General features: G+C 42.5%; 1 protein-coding gene across 2 annotated transcripts in view; it reads left to right on the top strand.

Annotated features, from left to right (window-relative positions):
* asic1b (acid-sensing (proton-gated) ion channel 1b) overlaps window positions 1–15,966 on the top strand; it is a 159,538-nt gene that overhangs the window by 129,220 nt on the left and 14,352 nt on the right. The window contains exons 1-3 of one of the 2 annotated variants that reach the window (XM_037101264.1): window positions 439–1,220; window positions 9,116–9,266; window positions 13,944–14,071. In XM_037101264.1, the coding sequence (XP_036957159.1) occupies window positions 606–1,220; window positions 9,116–9,266; window positions 13,944–14,071 (894 nt within the window). In that variant the 5' untranslated portion in view covers window positions 439–605. Of the gene's footprint in view, window positions 1–438; window positions 1,221–9,115; window positions 9,267–13,943; window positions 14,072–15,966 lie in introns of those variants that run through there. The other variant, XM_037101265.1, reaches the window with a different exon arrangement.

The following is a 15,966-nucleotide window of genomic DNA, read 5'->3' as shown; positions in this document are numbered from 1 at the left end:
GTGTGTGTGTGTGTGTGTGTGTGTGTGTGTGTGTGTGTGTGTGTGTGTGTGTGTGTGTGTTGGGGGGGGAGGCGGAGATGAAAAAGTAAGAATCCAGATTGGGAGTACAAACAGAAGAAACGTGTAATTACGATATGTCTGTGACTGTAACTAAATCCATTGTCTCTGGAGCATTTTCTTCAGATTTTCTGAGACTTTAACTGTTGTAATTTTGATGAAATAATCCCCTGGACTCCTGTTGCTGCACAGTAGCGCATTAAATCATGCTTCCCCCCCCCACCAACCCCCCCGGACAAGCTCAGGGAGCGCTGTGCGTCTGACAGAATACTCCCCCATCACCACCACAAGCTGCTGCTCAGTGGAGGAGCGAGCAGGGCTGCGTGCGTCTCTCTCTCTCTCTCTCTCTCTCTCTCTCTCTCTCTCTCTCTTTCTCCCTCTCTATCTCTCTTTCTGTTTCCCTCTTTCGCCCTCACATTCTCTCTTCCTCTCCCTCCAAAGTCTCTGACAAACAGCAGCCTTCTGAGAGCGCAGAGGCGCGTTTAGGCTCATTCACTGTGACCACAGCGGGCACCGATGTTCAGAGCGCGCGTCAGCCTCCCTCCAAAATGTGCCAGTGCGACTCATCCGGATCAAAAGCGAGACCGGGCTCCCTCGCCGAAGCCGGGAAGCTGTTCCTGAAGCACACCACGCTGCATGGCTTGAGGCACATCTTCATCAGCGGCTCCTACCCGCGGAGAGTTGCGTGGCTGCTGGCTTTCCTGGCGGCTCTGGCGCTGCTCTTCACCTGGTCCTCCAACAGAGTGCGGTACCTGCTCTCCTCGCCCGTGTACACCAAGGCGCACATGGTGTACGCCAAGCGGCTCGTCTTCCCCGCCGTCACCATCTGCAACCAGAACCTGCTGCTCCCGCGGCGCATGAAGAAGACGGACATATTCAGCGCGGGGAGGTGGCTGGGACTTTTCGGGAGGAACTGGCAGGTGTCGCCCGCTGCGAGGGACGCGCTCACACCTTTGCGCGGCGACGGCGGAGGGGGCGCGGGGGCAGAGCCGCCCTGGTCCCCGCTGTCTCGGATCCTGGACTTCAACCACTTTCTGCCTCCTCCGCGGGAGTCCCAGCCGTCCATGAGGCAGCTCCTGGACCGGCTGGGACACCAGCTGGAGGAGATGCTGCTGTACTGCCGGTACCAGGGAGAGCTGTGCGGGCCGCGCAATTTCAGCACCGTGAGTGTGTCGCCAAAGTTCAGCTCTTTGTGTTTCACTCCCCCACACCCCCTCCCAACAGGTTGATGCAGCTTTTACAGATGGATGTAGCGTTTTAAAGTGTCAACCGGGGGGGTGGGGGGGGGGTGGAGTGTGTTCGCAATTTACCATCCGCGTCGCTCACGTATTGTCTGTGTAATTAATGTGCTCTGAACACATGCAATCACCAGGCTGGACACAGGCGCATTCCTCTGCACTGTTGCCGGGTAATGCGCCTCAGTAGTTCAATTAACTCTCTCCCCCCTCTCTCTCCCTCTCTGCACCTCTCATGCTCTCTCCATATAAATGCCACCATAATATTTCTATATGGACTTGTGCTGCCTTGCACTCCTTAGCAGAGATTTATCTTGCATAATTGGATTTCAGCTCATAATCTATCTCCATATTCCTGTAGCTTTCCTAATTTGGCTGACTGGACAGCAGAGGTGTTGGTGCGATGTGTTCCCTTTGAAATGTATTGCAGAAAAGCATCTGTGTCTTCTTTCTCTGTCACTGTTGGGAACTGTGGCTGTGAATTCCTCACAAAAATGATATCAGAAGTTGTGTAATTTTATCAGATGATTGTAATTTAAAAAAAAAAAAAAAAAAAAAACAGCAATCTTTTGTATTCACCATATGGTCTGAAGGGGTCCCTCCTGTGTCGTCCAACGCTGCTGGAATCGATGTGCGTACAATCCTGTGCTCACGAGGGGCCAATCTGCCCCTAATGAAGACTTTTGATTCATTTAGCAACGCTTTACAAAGCTCACCGACACACGGTGATGGAACGCAGTTAGTGTTGGCCTCGTTGGTAAACGGCAGCCCCATTGATCGCACTCCATCATCGCCTGGAGAACAATGTGAACGCCTCGCTCTCCCACCTCATTACCCAAATTTGTTTTCAGTTAAGTAGATTTTCTTCTGCTGTTTGAAAACACAGTTTGATGTTTGGGGAGTCAGTTTTTTTTTCTTTCTTTCTTTCTTTTTTTTATGCCGCTTGCAGTCGGCAAGACCGAGGGTTATTTTATGTTTTGAGGGAATTTTTATAATTTGAAACTGCTTGCCTCAGTGGCAGCCCCCGGTCTCTGTGTCATCAAACCATATCCACAAATAATGCATCAAAGAGATGCTTTTATTTCTTCACCAATTTCAATCTGGAACCACAGAACAAGTTATCACAGTCAAACACATTTCCTCCTACCACCATCTTTAGGAAAGCTTCATGTCTTCTTAAGGGTGACCAAGCAACAGCAAGCTATTCCAGAGATAAACATAATGCCGATGCCTGAGTTTTGGGGATATGTGCTGGTGCGTTGATAATCGATGATGTCCTGCTTGGCCTCGGGGCAGGCAAGAAGAGCCGCCGGCATGAGTCAGACCAATAGAATCAGTCACGCTTGAGAAGTGAGGTGTGGAGGAGGAAGGCAATCCTGTCTACATACAATAGGTTTCAGGACTTATTGACTTCTGTGCAGCCCCGCTTAACCCCCACCCCTGCTCCCCCATGTTGCTGGGACTCTCCGGAAACTCTATAAATTTGGTACACTGGCCTCATCAATCCATCCTCCCTCCATGCAGCTGCCACATCCTTCTTTATCCGTGCCTCAACAACACACATGCTTAATTGTCATGTGGCAGGCCTCTCCTCACTTGCGGGTCCCAGACATCGATTTTGGTGACAAAATCCATTCGAGAACATCCAGTCAGCCTCTGTCCGTCCTGTGCATCCTATTGATTGACAGCCCTCGGCCCAATTTGCTTAAATCTTACTGTGAAGTCTTGCTGAAGGTGTATTTACTCCCTGTATGTGCTGTCTGGATAATCAGTGTGATGGCTTCTTCTTTTCTTGTCAACTTTGTGGATTAAATGCAAGCGCACTGACAAACCAGGCCGAAAGTCGGCTGCTGGCCATCAATAAGCATGTGTTGCCCTAGCTGTCGTGGTTGTGTGTGGCACCACTGGCACTAGCTAGCACTTGTAGGAGGATATGTGGACCAACTGAGCACGTGAAATCGCCGATGGAGCTCATGGGAGATGAGAATCAGCTCATGATAGATGAGAGTACTTTCCACTGGCTCTTCAATTAAGCAAATCAATATAGGATATGGGAAGAAATCCATAATTTCACCCTTATTTCTCCTTTTTTCACTTCACTTATTTTCACTTCACCCTCCAGTGCTGTTTGTTCCTTTTTAATGAAACATTTTCTCAATTATGAAGTGTCTGTCTAAGCGAGAGTGGTGTCCAAAAACTTGCTTTATTGGAACAGTTTCCATTTCTGAATGGCAAGTACAGACTACTGCCACCTGATGGCATGGTGTGGTGTTTCCTTTCACACAGTTGGCTTTCAACTCTAATCTTTGATTTGTGCTTTTTGGCCAATACACAAGTGTCACAAGGCAACACAATGGTCCCCCTTTCTCGCCACTCGTTCTTTGACATCAGTTTGGTGTCTCTGAGATCTTTGGTGTATTTAAGAGGAAAAAAAATCCCACCCTAAAACTCTTAAACTTTGCTAAAAACAACAACAACAAAACTACAGCTAATAGCAACAACTGCGGATTTATGAGATCGATATGTATTTGACTTAACTTGAGAAAACAAGATAAGAAACATGGTATAACACAAATGTTATTTCCTTGATTTCCATATTACGTGTGATGTTAATCAGAGATCAGGAGTGCCACGCCATTGTGCGTAGATGTCGTCTTGACAACTGCGGCAACTGATTTAAGCTGAAAGTGTCAGAACAAGAGGCGCCCATTATCGATCAAGTTCTACTTCAATCAAGATCTAACACTGGCAGAAACTGCATCGTGGCTCTCTGTTCAAGATAACATCAGATCAGTCCTCGTCATGTAAGACCATCCCAGCTGCAACTTCACAGGCGAGTGCACTTCAGTGATCTTGCTGATCAGTGAAGTACGTGTAACTGTGCTGCTCAATTATGAATCCCTGCTGACAGTCATGACAGCGATGATGAAGGCTGGAATCACGTAATGATACAAATTTTTTGAGTCCGCCATAATTATCCCAAGAGCTCGAGAAAACAAGTCATGTTCTCGCGACAAATTATCCCATTATCTTTAGAATTCGGCCTTTTGTTTTCTGGAGATAATGAGATAAAATAACCCCCCCTTATCATGAGAACACAAGCCTTGTTATCTTGAGATAAGGTAGTAATGAACTTGTGTTCTTGAGATAAGGGCATTAAAAAATAATTACAAGCATGGCTGCTCTCGACTTCTATGCCATGGCAAACTTGTTGGCAGAGATATAGAGCAACATCAGTGTTCATTTGGAATCACTTTTCTGGCCAGCCAGTGAATCCAGTATTCACCCATCTTTGAGCCCGGTTTTGTTCTCCACCACATCCTTCTCCACCAGTTTACAGTAGCTATATCAGAGCTCTTTTATTTTAAACAGCCATCTGCTCTGTTCTACTCTGAAAACTGCCAATGAGATTCGGAGAGAGTGAGTTAAACCAGAACAGTTGCGGACCGGATAGGGAGGAACCAGAGTGATAATCGCTTCAGATGTCTGCTTTCACGTGTATTGATTTCACTAACTTAACAGCAGAAAAACACTGTTTCATCTACCAGCAGGAGCACCATTAGTCCATAAAGTAGTGTAACCATTCGCTTTCTGGCTGGAAAAAAAAAACTCTCTCTCCTCCACCGCTACACCGCTCACATCTGCTGAATGAAAACTAGTCGGAGGCAACGTGTAGTGCAACAGGTGGACAGAATAATCCCCTACAACATAATTTCCTATTATAAATATCACATTTGTAATGGTGGATAAACAGTCCCACTTCATGGTTAATGTAGTCTTTTCACGCCATTCCTCATCTGCTGGTTGAGTTTGCTCAGTCGCCAATTTGATCTCGGTTTCATGACTCTGTGCAGCTTCCCATCCGTATTGCCGTAAAAAGTTGAAGATTAAAGTTAATTCTTGACCTTGGAAACTGCTGTTGACTAAAACAATCCAACCATCTGCTGATGACGAGTGTGAGATGTGCATGAAAGCTACAGAATGACTGCTAAACGTACCTCGAGACGAGATTGTTTGTGTGAGGGATTTGAGAAGATTGCAGTCGTGTTCGGTTTGTGTTGAATCTTGTTCAGAGATGTTGACATGTGTGGAAAGTGTGGAAAGTTTTTGTTTTTGGTGTTTTTTTTCTAGCATCTGTTTCTTGCATTTTGTAACACTTTCAACACAGGTGAAGTCCAGTGACTGAGTAGACACACCGGATGAGTAAACCTCCACACTTCATCGTAGACTCATCAGTTATTCTATTTGCTGACTATAAACCAATTACATTAAACACTCTGAGTACATCAACAAACCGTTTTTTCAGCCGAGTTGATTCGGCGCCAAGTCAAACCCAGACAATCTTTCATAGGTGCGTGTTTTTGTCCCTGTCAACAACACATTGCACCTCTGTGCTCAGCTTTGATGGAGTGGAGGGGGGAAAGTGGTTCCCTGGCAACTTTAGGGAACAGCTTGTGCATCCTTGTCACATTGTCATGTGAAGGATAGCCGAGGGCCATCTCAACAGTCTCGGGCTGTATGTCTGTGAATTATTTATCGAAGATGAGATATGGTGACATTTCCACACCCTGCGAGAACGGGAGAGGGTGATGTCTCTCTCAGTGTTTTTCCTCATAGGTGGCGTCAATTTAAATGTTTGATTTTTTTGTTTACAAGTTTGGAAGAAACAGTTGTTCTCATTTTAAATGTATAGGGCTCAGTGGTAAGCCAAATGTAAGACCAGATTTGTGAAAAAGCTGCTTAGTTGTCACAAATATACATATTTGAGCAAAGAGGTCAACAGCAACAAGTTTTCAAGCCATTTCATGCCACCTTGTTTGCGCTACATAATTGAGAAGTGATCATTTTAGAGTTTTCCTTCAAAGTTTTGTCTTAAGGCTTTTTTTGGTAGGGTTGCTGCCGCCAATAAAAGTTTGCGCTGTTCGAAAATATAACAGTTCTCCTGCTGAATCCTTAAGAGGCTTTCGGAAATTTTACGCTTCACAAATGCAAAACAACATTGAACAAAACAGACAGGCTGTTCGATAGACAGTCAAGAAGAAATATGTTGAGACTGAGAGCAAACCTCAAAGGCACAGAACACAATGAAGATCCTGACTCCCCAAGGTCACCACAGAGGCACCCACTGCTGCTGCTCTTCACTCAATGCAGCCAGCACAATCTCCTGGTTACCACAGCAACTCTGACTACAGGCCTCCTGCAGTCAATCACCACATTATCAACACATACACCCAGATGGCAAGCAGGGGCGCCTGCACACATATACGCAAGTACTGTCTGCGCACGCACTCTCCCATATGTGCCTGCCCATTCATACTGCCGTACAAATGCGTGCGAGCGTGCATGCTTGGGTGCGTCCGCGCTGAAAAACCCTCACGCACGCTCTCCACACAATCGCGGACAATCTTATCGCTGTTTTCATGATGTGTATCTGCCAAATGGTTTTTCTCTTTTCATTGTGAGTAGCATTGCCTCTTTTTCTGAATGTTGAAACTTGTCTCCTAAAGAATCAGTCTGGGTAAGCTGTAAAAAGGCAAAACCTTGAAAAGAAATTGTCCCTAAAGAAATAGTTGATTTTAGATTTTTTTTTGTAATGTGCGGTTTGTTTGGCTGCTGCAGGGTCACACAGGGAAAATCTGTCTCAGCCTGAGAGCAACAACCTTTTTTTTTCTGAAGGTTTTAGCCTTTCTTACCCTCAAACATTTTGTGCTTCTGGTGCAGGTGGCGCCATTATATCATTCAATTTCCTTGCCTGATGTTCCAAAGAGTAATGGTAAACAGTGATCTGATTATGGTGAGAGGCAACTCGCGGACTAAGATGGATTTAAGGGGCATTTTTATTGATGTTTGTATCCTGCTCTGGAGTCGCAGCACATAGGCGGGCGCGTTGCAGGCACTGCTTTTGACTCCGTTTTTTTCCACTTATGCACTCCAAAGGTCACATCTCATATTGTGTAAGAATAACAGAAGCCTTTTACTACATTTCCACCCGTTTGTGTCCTAAAAGCTCCTGTACGAACGCACCATGGGAGACCATCCATCCTGATGCACGCTCTGTTCTTTCTCCCATACTCCACTGAACGGGATTCCCATTATGCTAACTCTTCCTTTGTGAGACATGGTTGCAGTATTTTCGTCTCTGTGCATCTGGTGTTTGTGACATTTGAGTAATTTGTCATGAAGTGCTAATGTCTGACTCATAAGTCACCCATGTAATAAACGCCTCCTTATGTGCTCCCAAGGTCCTCACAATGCATTCAGAAGAAATACAGCTTCAACACTTTTAGTCAGCCTCAGCACATACAAAAAAGTTTGGTTTTTTTTCTACTGTGATGTAGTTATTTGTACTGCTATCGTACAATGAAACCGTATCTCCATTGAATGTTGTGAGCACAAAGAGTGGAAGACAGAGAAAAGGAGAATTATTACAGTTATTACTTTCCTGCTCCTATGGTTTTTTTTTCCTCTGAGCGTCTCCTTCACTTCCTTTTACCATTTCCTCATATGAATGTCAAAATGTCGAAGGTTAATCATAAGTTAATTGTGAGCTAGGATGCTTTGATACAGGGCCCGCAATCATGTGAATTGACAACAAAGTAGGGGAACGTATTATTTTGGATCCTGGCCACGGCTTTCCATTTCCTAATGTCTGTGATTCAATTACACATCCATTAGTTTACTTGCAGTCATGTGTTTGCCAATAGGTCACAGTTCTCTCCTTCGCTCTATAGTAGCTGTCCAGCAGATGCTACTGTACGATACATATATTGCCTTATTTACTAATAAGACACACTGGCTCCAGGCGTGTAACCTGAGGGCAGATGTTGTCGGGATTTGACGAGACTGCACCATGTTCAATGAATTACAAGTATCCGCAGGTTTGTGTCATACTGTGGAGACAAAAGAGGAACTTCAGCATGATCTGCATGAACTCGCTTGATCTGCCCTCATTCTTTCAAGGTGCTTTGAGTCCGTTTTGAAAAAGAAAAAGATTGCACTCAGTGATCTTTTCTGATCGTGATATTTTAACAGTCAGTCGGATTTGACCAAATAAGCCAAGGGGGCAGGAAATCACACAAAGGGAGGAAATGAAAAGCAAAATATGGCATAACTTCAAAATAAAACAGGAAATAATATAACCACAAACTCAAACTATGACGTTTTCATTATATTTAGGCCTGTAACAAAACACTGTTTTCAAAATCAATTGATCTGCCAATTATATACATGTCAAAAAAGTCCTCATGTTCCAGAATCTTGCAGGTTTGCTTAAAAAACACAGATCTCGTTTTGGTCAGTTATCACAACAGTTGTTTAATATTCTGTCCACCAACTCCTCAATTAATCAACTAATTATTTCACCTCTAATCACAATAATCTCTTTTATGCTACTAGTCTGTATCTGGATACAAACAGAACTACTTTGATGCCAGTTTTTTGCATTTTGCATGAGATAACTCAGGCACAGGATATCCCACTCAGAAATAAAAGTGGTGTCACATTCACTCAAGCACATACTGTATCATGCATCACTGAGAGGGGTGAGGGCCCAGTTTGTCAACAGCATCTCAACAAAGAGACCTCTGAGGTCTGCCGCTGACAGCCTAACAAGAGCGGGTTACTGTAGGTGATTTTCAGCTGCTCTTAAAACAATTTCCTGCTCAGCACAACCTTCATCTCCACTTCACAAAGAACAAGCATATATAGCTGCAGACTCTGATGTTACTCGGGTCAGAACTGAGCTTAAGATGGACTCTCTCCTGTCTTCTTTTTGTGTCTGTATATCGCTGAAATACCCATATTTTTCTCTCTGTGTATTTCAGATATTCACACGCTATGGGAAGTGCTACACCTTTAATTCAGGCCAAAATGGACGACCCCTCCTGGTGACGATGAAGGGTGGGATGGGCAACGGCCTGGAGCTGATGTTGGATATCCAGCAGGATGAATACTTGCCTGTATGGGGAGAGACTGGTAAGCTCGCCGGGAGGTTACTGCACAGGAAACATCCCATTCCCAGTTCTGTACACCTCAGCTAAAACCGCAAGATTAGTGTTTCTGTTTGCCCTACAGCATTAGAAAGAGATGTTTTTAATCAAATAAACAGGAAAGTAGCCATTTATTTCCAGTGTTGGTGCTCTCAGAAATCTATCACAGGGGTTCCCCTTCCCCTGATACCAGCGCGAGAGGCCTCACTAGAGTCAGTTTTGCACCTGAAATATTAAATTGTGTTCTTTTCTCTGCACTTAAATTAATTATGAGTGATGATCCTGAAAAATGCAAGCTTTGATCATTTTAAATGAACCTGCTGTGTAAAAGGAACATTATCGACTAATGCGTATAAAGACAGACGAATATTGATCGGGAAAATTTTATTTCATTGTAATATAATTGTATCACTTGTCAGTTACGCTTCAAGTCCACATAAATCAGACAAGAGCAGAACCATTTGCCAGATATGAAATCAATGGCAGCCACAGCCTCTTCGATTCAGCACCGACCCCTAATCAACACAGCTGGGTGTGCTCCGTGCTGCTCCGGTAGACCCTGAAACTTATTTTAAATGCAGCTGCATGTGTTGCCGCATGTTTGCATCAATATTTGATATGCACAAGGAATGTAAAGAGACAGTTCGCCATGGTCACAGGAGCGCTGTGCTCACGCTCGTCACAAAACATGAAGCAGAAAACACATCGTTGATATTTAAACTCTAAGCTGCATCTACTCAAAGCCTAAATTATTAAATCATTTTAATATATAATGTTCTTTATGTAAGGTTATTAAATAATTAAAGACTTATACAAGAGGAAAAAGGTTAAAAGATACGTATGCAGTAATTATGATCCATACGTAGTCATGTGCTTGCTATCATTAATAACTTAGTATTGTTTGTGTTATTGTCGGAGTCACTTTGAGTACTGAATCAAATCAACATCACACATTTTTGTTGTTCATTGTTTTTTAAGGTGACTGGTTTGCTGTTTTCTACTTATTTTGTAGGCAGTCCTCGATATTACTTTACTACAATACCATTAAATATGTTAAAGTCATCAACATCAACCAAAGATCCATTAAATATCAGACTTGTTTTGTGTTTTTTTAAATGAGGCTTTGGTCATTAATGCCAAAATGATGCAGCTTGGCTATTGATTAGTCCCATAATAAAAGCATTTATTACCCGTTTGTTTAATCTGGCTGGATGCCCTGTAGCACATAATGTGCCAATTCAACCACCTGGGATCTCATTTATCAAAGCATGCTCTGTTTGTCTGTAAGACCAAGGAAATTGGTATTTATTAAAAAAAACATGTACACACACAACTTCACACAATTGAACAATGATAAAATTCACCTATTTATCCATCTCCTTGTGCATGTAAAGACTCACTTGCATACGAAAACTCCCCACGAATGCTAAATACAGTGGACACTGTCCTAACAGCCTCAAGGAAGAGTAAGTGTTTATGGCAAAGGTAGCAAATGAGGAAGAGCTGCCTTGCAGAGGGCTTTTGGTCAAAAATGTGTTCTTCATTGGAGCTGGTGGTATTTCATTAATGTTTACATTATTTATACACCTAATTAGTTGCTTACATGTGGTTATTACGAGCAAATGCTGCGAGAGCATGATGGACATGGTGTGCACTATATGTCAACCTACCTTGCAAAATTCAATTTCCGCTCAAACAGATTGTTGCTTTTTGTTCCCCTGCAAACTGCACAATATCAAACGTTCTCTCCATTATCCATTAACACGATGTCAAACCAAATTTTTTAATGGAGTTGATTGTCCAGTGATAAATCGATTCAACATACAAGATTGAGATTTAACAGATCAGGGGTAGACCAATTATCAGCCCTGGGCAGACACTGGACACTGTAACACACACTGCAATTCATAGATTACAAATTTGCTTTTCAATATTGTACTTAGCAGTTTTAATACAACAAAAGAAATATACCTTGCTTAATTTACGCAAGAAAATTCAATGATAGCAAACTGTCATTATCAAATCTTCTGGATCTCTTATTTGAGTCAACGGAAGCTCAGTGATGATGTACGAGAGAAAACAGTGGGAATAGAGGGGGTGTTTTGAAATGATCAAGAAGAAATCATTACATCATTACAGAATTCATACATTTATTTTAGGTTTTCTACAAGGAAATGCTCACATGATGTAATGTTAAAGGGGCACTATGGAACTCCTGTGTTGCGCTAGGAGCTGGACATCAGTTTATGTTGGTGGACTCCATTTCTAAACTAATGTCAGCTACTGTAGCTCTCTGGTAGCAGATTGGAGAGAGGCAAAAAAAAGACCCACGTCACTTGACAGCGTGCATGAAGTAACATCCTTTGAACTGTCACGGAAAATCCAAGTCCCTGCTTCTATATGACCTACATAAGCAAAAACGACCAATTTTATGAATTACTTTTAAGTCCCTTCATAGTCTGGCACCGACAAGCATAGCAGAATTAATGAGCACTTTTTCTAGCAGTCCAGCAGCATTAAAAAACTTTAACAAATTGTCCACAGGCACGTATAGACAACCGAGGGAGATGTGGAAGGTCAAATATTTCGTGTCACATTACAGTCTGCTCACATAGGCCCAATAAAATAGTGATTGATACACATAAATTGTCACTAATTGTTATAAGAACCCCTTTAGACAAAAGATTATTTTTCTCATATCAGCAATTCCTGCAGCACCTCTATTTACCCTCTATCTGACACTCTGTTTTATCTCCTGTCTCTTTAAGCCCCCGTCCTGAAAAGTTCAGTCTGCTCTGATTGGTTCGCTCTCACAGGCCTGAGCAGGGCGTCACGACCTCACAGAAGTCCTAATTGCTCATTTCTGTTTTAGTTTCCGAGTGAAGTCAGTGCTCATTTCTTCTTGGAGCATTTTGATACATACATAATATTTATATCGCACCTAGAAGTGAAATAGAAATCTACAAAACAGTTCCTTTAAGGACAAAACTGTGGGTTTGCACCATTACCCCCCACGGTTATCACGTAAAGATTACTCTCGCGGTGCCAGCCTGTGAAAGTCTCAACTCAATACATATAAACACTCAGTTTCACACCTAAAGGCACTGTGGAGTTTTTACTTTACTTGACCTGCATGTCTTTGGATTGTGGGAGGAGAGATGAGCAAATCCAGAGAGGCTCAGGGAAGAACATGAAAACTTCTCACAGAAACAAATCTGCCAGACACGTCATACCCACCATGCTGTGAGGCAACATTGGGAACCACTAAGGCCCTGTCCTGATAACATAATACCAAGAGAGCTCTGTGTGGCGATGAAGTCTGAAAGAGTAATCAAAGAAAATGTGAGTGGGCAGGTGTGATGATGTAGTTTTATAGAATATAAAAAGAAATATGCTGCAGTATTTAACTTAAAAGTGTGAAACCGTCACTGCAGTGTGTCTCCAGGTTACAGAGACTGTTTTGTTGAGAAATGTACTGTGTGACTGATGCATACCTGAAATAATTTCACATTAAAGCACTGCCAACAAAATAACTTAGAGGCAGCTGAATAATCCTTGTTAGTGTCAGCTGCGATCAAGTTTCCCTTTCATTCCAAGTCAGTCTAAATGTTATTATTCCGACTGGTTGACAGATGGCCACGACTTAAAGATAGCCTTCACTTTCTTTAGCGAGTAGGAGCTTGGACGCTACTTATGTATATGCGCTGCTCCAAGCGTCAAGCATTTGTCTTGGCAGCGGCAGAAAATGGCTTTGTATCCAGTCTCAGAACAGCAGTGTCGACCAGTTAAAGTCTGTCGGTCTTTGTCAAGGCTCTCTTGCTAAATTCCAGCCGCATCCCTGAGCTCTTTAATTGAAAATGGTGAGAAAGCCTGGCACTTAGAAGGCGATTCCAAGTGACAAGCAGGGAGGAGAGACGGCAGGAAACAGACATCCCACTTTATCCTCGAGCCAGCACTCAAAGGAACTAAATCTCTTGAATCCAGCCTGCCATCACCATGATAAGCAGGACCAGGTCTCCGCGATTGGGATGGAAATATGTTTGCACAAGTATTTGAGTCGCCATGTCATTGTGGTGTACCCCAGATCTCTGTATCAAAGAGGCCACCTGCTTCATTTAAAATCTATACGGCAGAGTGCCGTAGTAAAGAAAGCTGTCAGCCGTATTGATTTTCCTTTTATCCTCAAAATCATTTATTTATTAATTTATCCATTCACTTTCATTTCCCCCTGCAGTAAATAAGATTCCTGTGGGGCACGTATTGTCATCAGCCACCCTACTTAGGAAGTCCATCTTCTTTATCCTTTCACACCTCAGTCCAGCTATTGTTAACTCCTCAAGGATCACAGTGTGTTTGTCCTTCTTGGCAGTCCATAGGTAAAACTACTGAATAGGTAATTACTCTCCAGGAGGGCTTCTTTCTAGTTCATATAAGACTGCAAGTCAATTATGTTTTGTCATTTCTCCTGCACTTGATTCATTATTTCTTATATTTTGTGTCTGGTTTGTTTTTGTACCCACTGACTGAAATGTATTCCTCCGCTGCAAAAGCCTGTTTCTCCATCCCATTAGTGAAAACGGCTGCTGGGTAGATCACGCAGGCCAATGTGTGCATACAAATCATCATCCCTTTTGTAAAAGTCCTAACCTCTTTTTGTCAACAGACGAGACGTCGTTTGAAGCAGGGATCAAAGTGCAGATCCACACCCAGGACGAGCCGCCGTTCATAGACCAGCTGGGCTTCGGAGTGGCACCGGGGTTCCAGACCTTTGTCTCCTGTCAGGAACAACGGGTATGTCTTGGGAGGGATGACAGAGATGAAATACAGAAATAGATATCAGCACCTTTTATCAGGGAAAATCTGTAAATTAATACATTGTTTTTAGGATCACTGTAAATCATTTGATCCTTTGCACTGTAAATATTATGCAAGCATAAAATGAGACACAGCTTTGATAATAACAATAACCTTTATTGTAAGTGCTTCATAAAAGCAAACGCACAAAAACAAAAAGCAGACACGTCCCATTTTTGGTTGATTCTGGCAACAAAGCAAAAACAAATTAAGCTTTGTTTTAGTGTTATACCATCCCACCAGACTACAGACCAGCTGCTTCCTCTTCCTCAGCGCTCCACCATAAAAAAACTGTTTTAATTTTGTGACGAATTGTATGACTAACTACTTATTTGTACAGCCCTTTTTAAAACACACAGTTCCAAAGCACTTGACATATAAGATAAAGTACACAAGTCTAATCCCCCAGTACAACCAGGCATACAAAACGTACATACATCAAACAAATCAACATACCATCTTACACAAACACATGCATGATGCACAAACAGCCAGAATTTGTAAAAACGATAACCCATAGAAATTAGTTTTCAGTTGAGGAAAGCTTTTCCAATGTTTGGATGCTGCAGCAGAAAAACACAACCACCTCTGGATCTGATATGTGAACATGGAACAGATCAAAGGCCCTGATCAGATGATCAGAAAGGACAACAGCTAGAATGATTATTAATTAATGATTTTGCTGATGTATGACTAACTAGATAAAAGATCCTTGTACTATGGTTGCCATAGCAAAATACAAAGTACAAGTCAAAAGAGTTATTAATACCAATTTCAATGAAGACACTGAGGTAGGTTTGTGGTCCCTGACAGCAAAGATAAAATCTTCTTTATGCTGTAAACTTGTAAAAATGTGATTTTGGCTAAAAAAGGCGGGAAACCTCTTATCAAGTAGATTATTACCTTTTAGAAGAACACCTCAAATGATTCAACAACTTAGAATTCTTTAATTTCATGGTGTATTTTTTTATTCTTTTTTTGTTTGTTATTGTTGTTACTGTTGTTGTCTTCTTTTCCTTGCAAAATCTTAGATAAAATGCACATGCATATGTCACAAAAGCCCACAAACGCATGCTTGGTCACGATGTGATGTAAAAGTAATCAGTGAAACTTCAGAACGTAATAGAAAATTATCAGATTCTTTTAACAACACCAGATTGGGGAAATGAAAAGAAAAGACAAAAAACAGAGGACCAAACTACCTTAATAACATGCTAATCAAAACTTTGAATCAAATATTACTCTCTCTCTGGCACGAGGGTTAAAGGAGGGAGCCTGGTTATTGAATGCGTCATTAAATACTGAGGTGTTTAATGACCCAAACTGGATTATTTCAGAATTTTTCTTCACTGAGCTCATTACATTGTTGCTGGTCCCTGATTTTATAGACACATAAAGTTGTGTGTCATCAGCATATTAATGAAAGTAAATTATAGCAGTCTCTCTTAAGGTAGTCAAAATATCATTCATTTTGCTGGTGTTAGTGTACAGGTGTAAGCCAGCGTGGCTACTACTAATAATAAGCCTTTCTTGTTTCATTTTTTTGTTTCATCATAACTCCGCTGTCGCAAAGTTTTTGTTGTTGTTTATACTCTTGTGAATATCATCAATGATGCATACTGGGATCACTGGGAGTGTTTCTGGGCTTTGAACCTCACACATCCTGCATGGCCCCAGGTGATCCAGACTTTGTTGATCAAGCCCTGGCCTTTGTCCCAGTAGCACTCACACTATATTGCTCTCTCCCCTTTATCCACAACCATCTGGAAGGTCTTTCTGCTGCCTCCAAGGCACTCCTGATGACTCTGCCCTTGTCTGCCCCCCCGTCACTC

Source organism: Acanthopagrus latus, chromosome 6 (genome assembly GCF_904848185.1).
Source record: "Acanthopagrus latus isolate v.2019 chromosome 6, fAcaLat1.1, whole genome shotgun sequence".
Taxonomy (NCBI): Eukaryota; Metazoa; Chordata; class Actinopteri; order Spariformes; family Sparidae; genus Acanthopagrus; species Acanthopagrus latus.
This window is presented reverse-complemented; position numbering and strand designations above follow the sequence as displayed.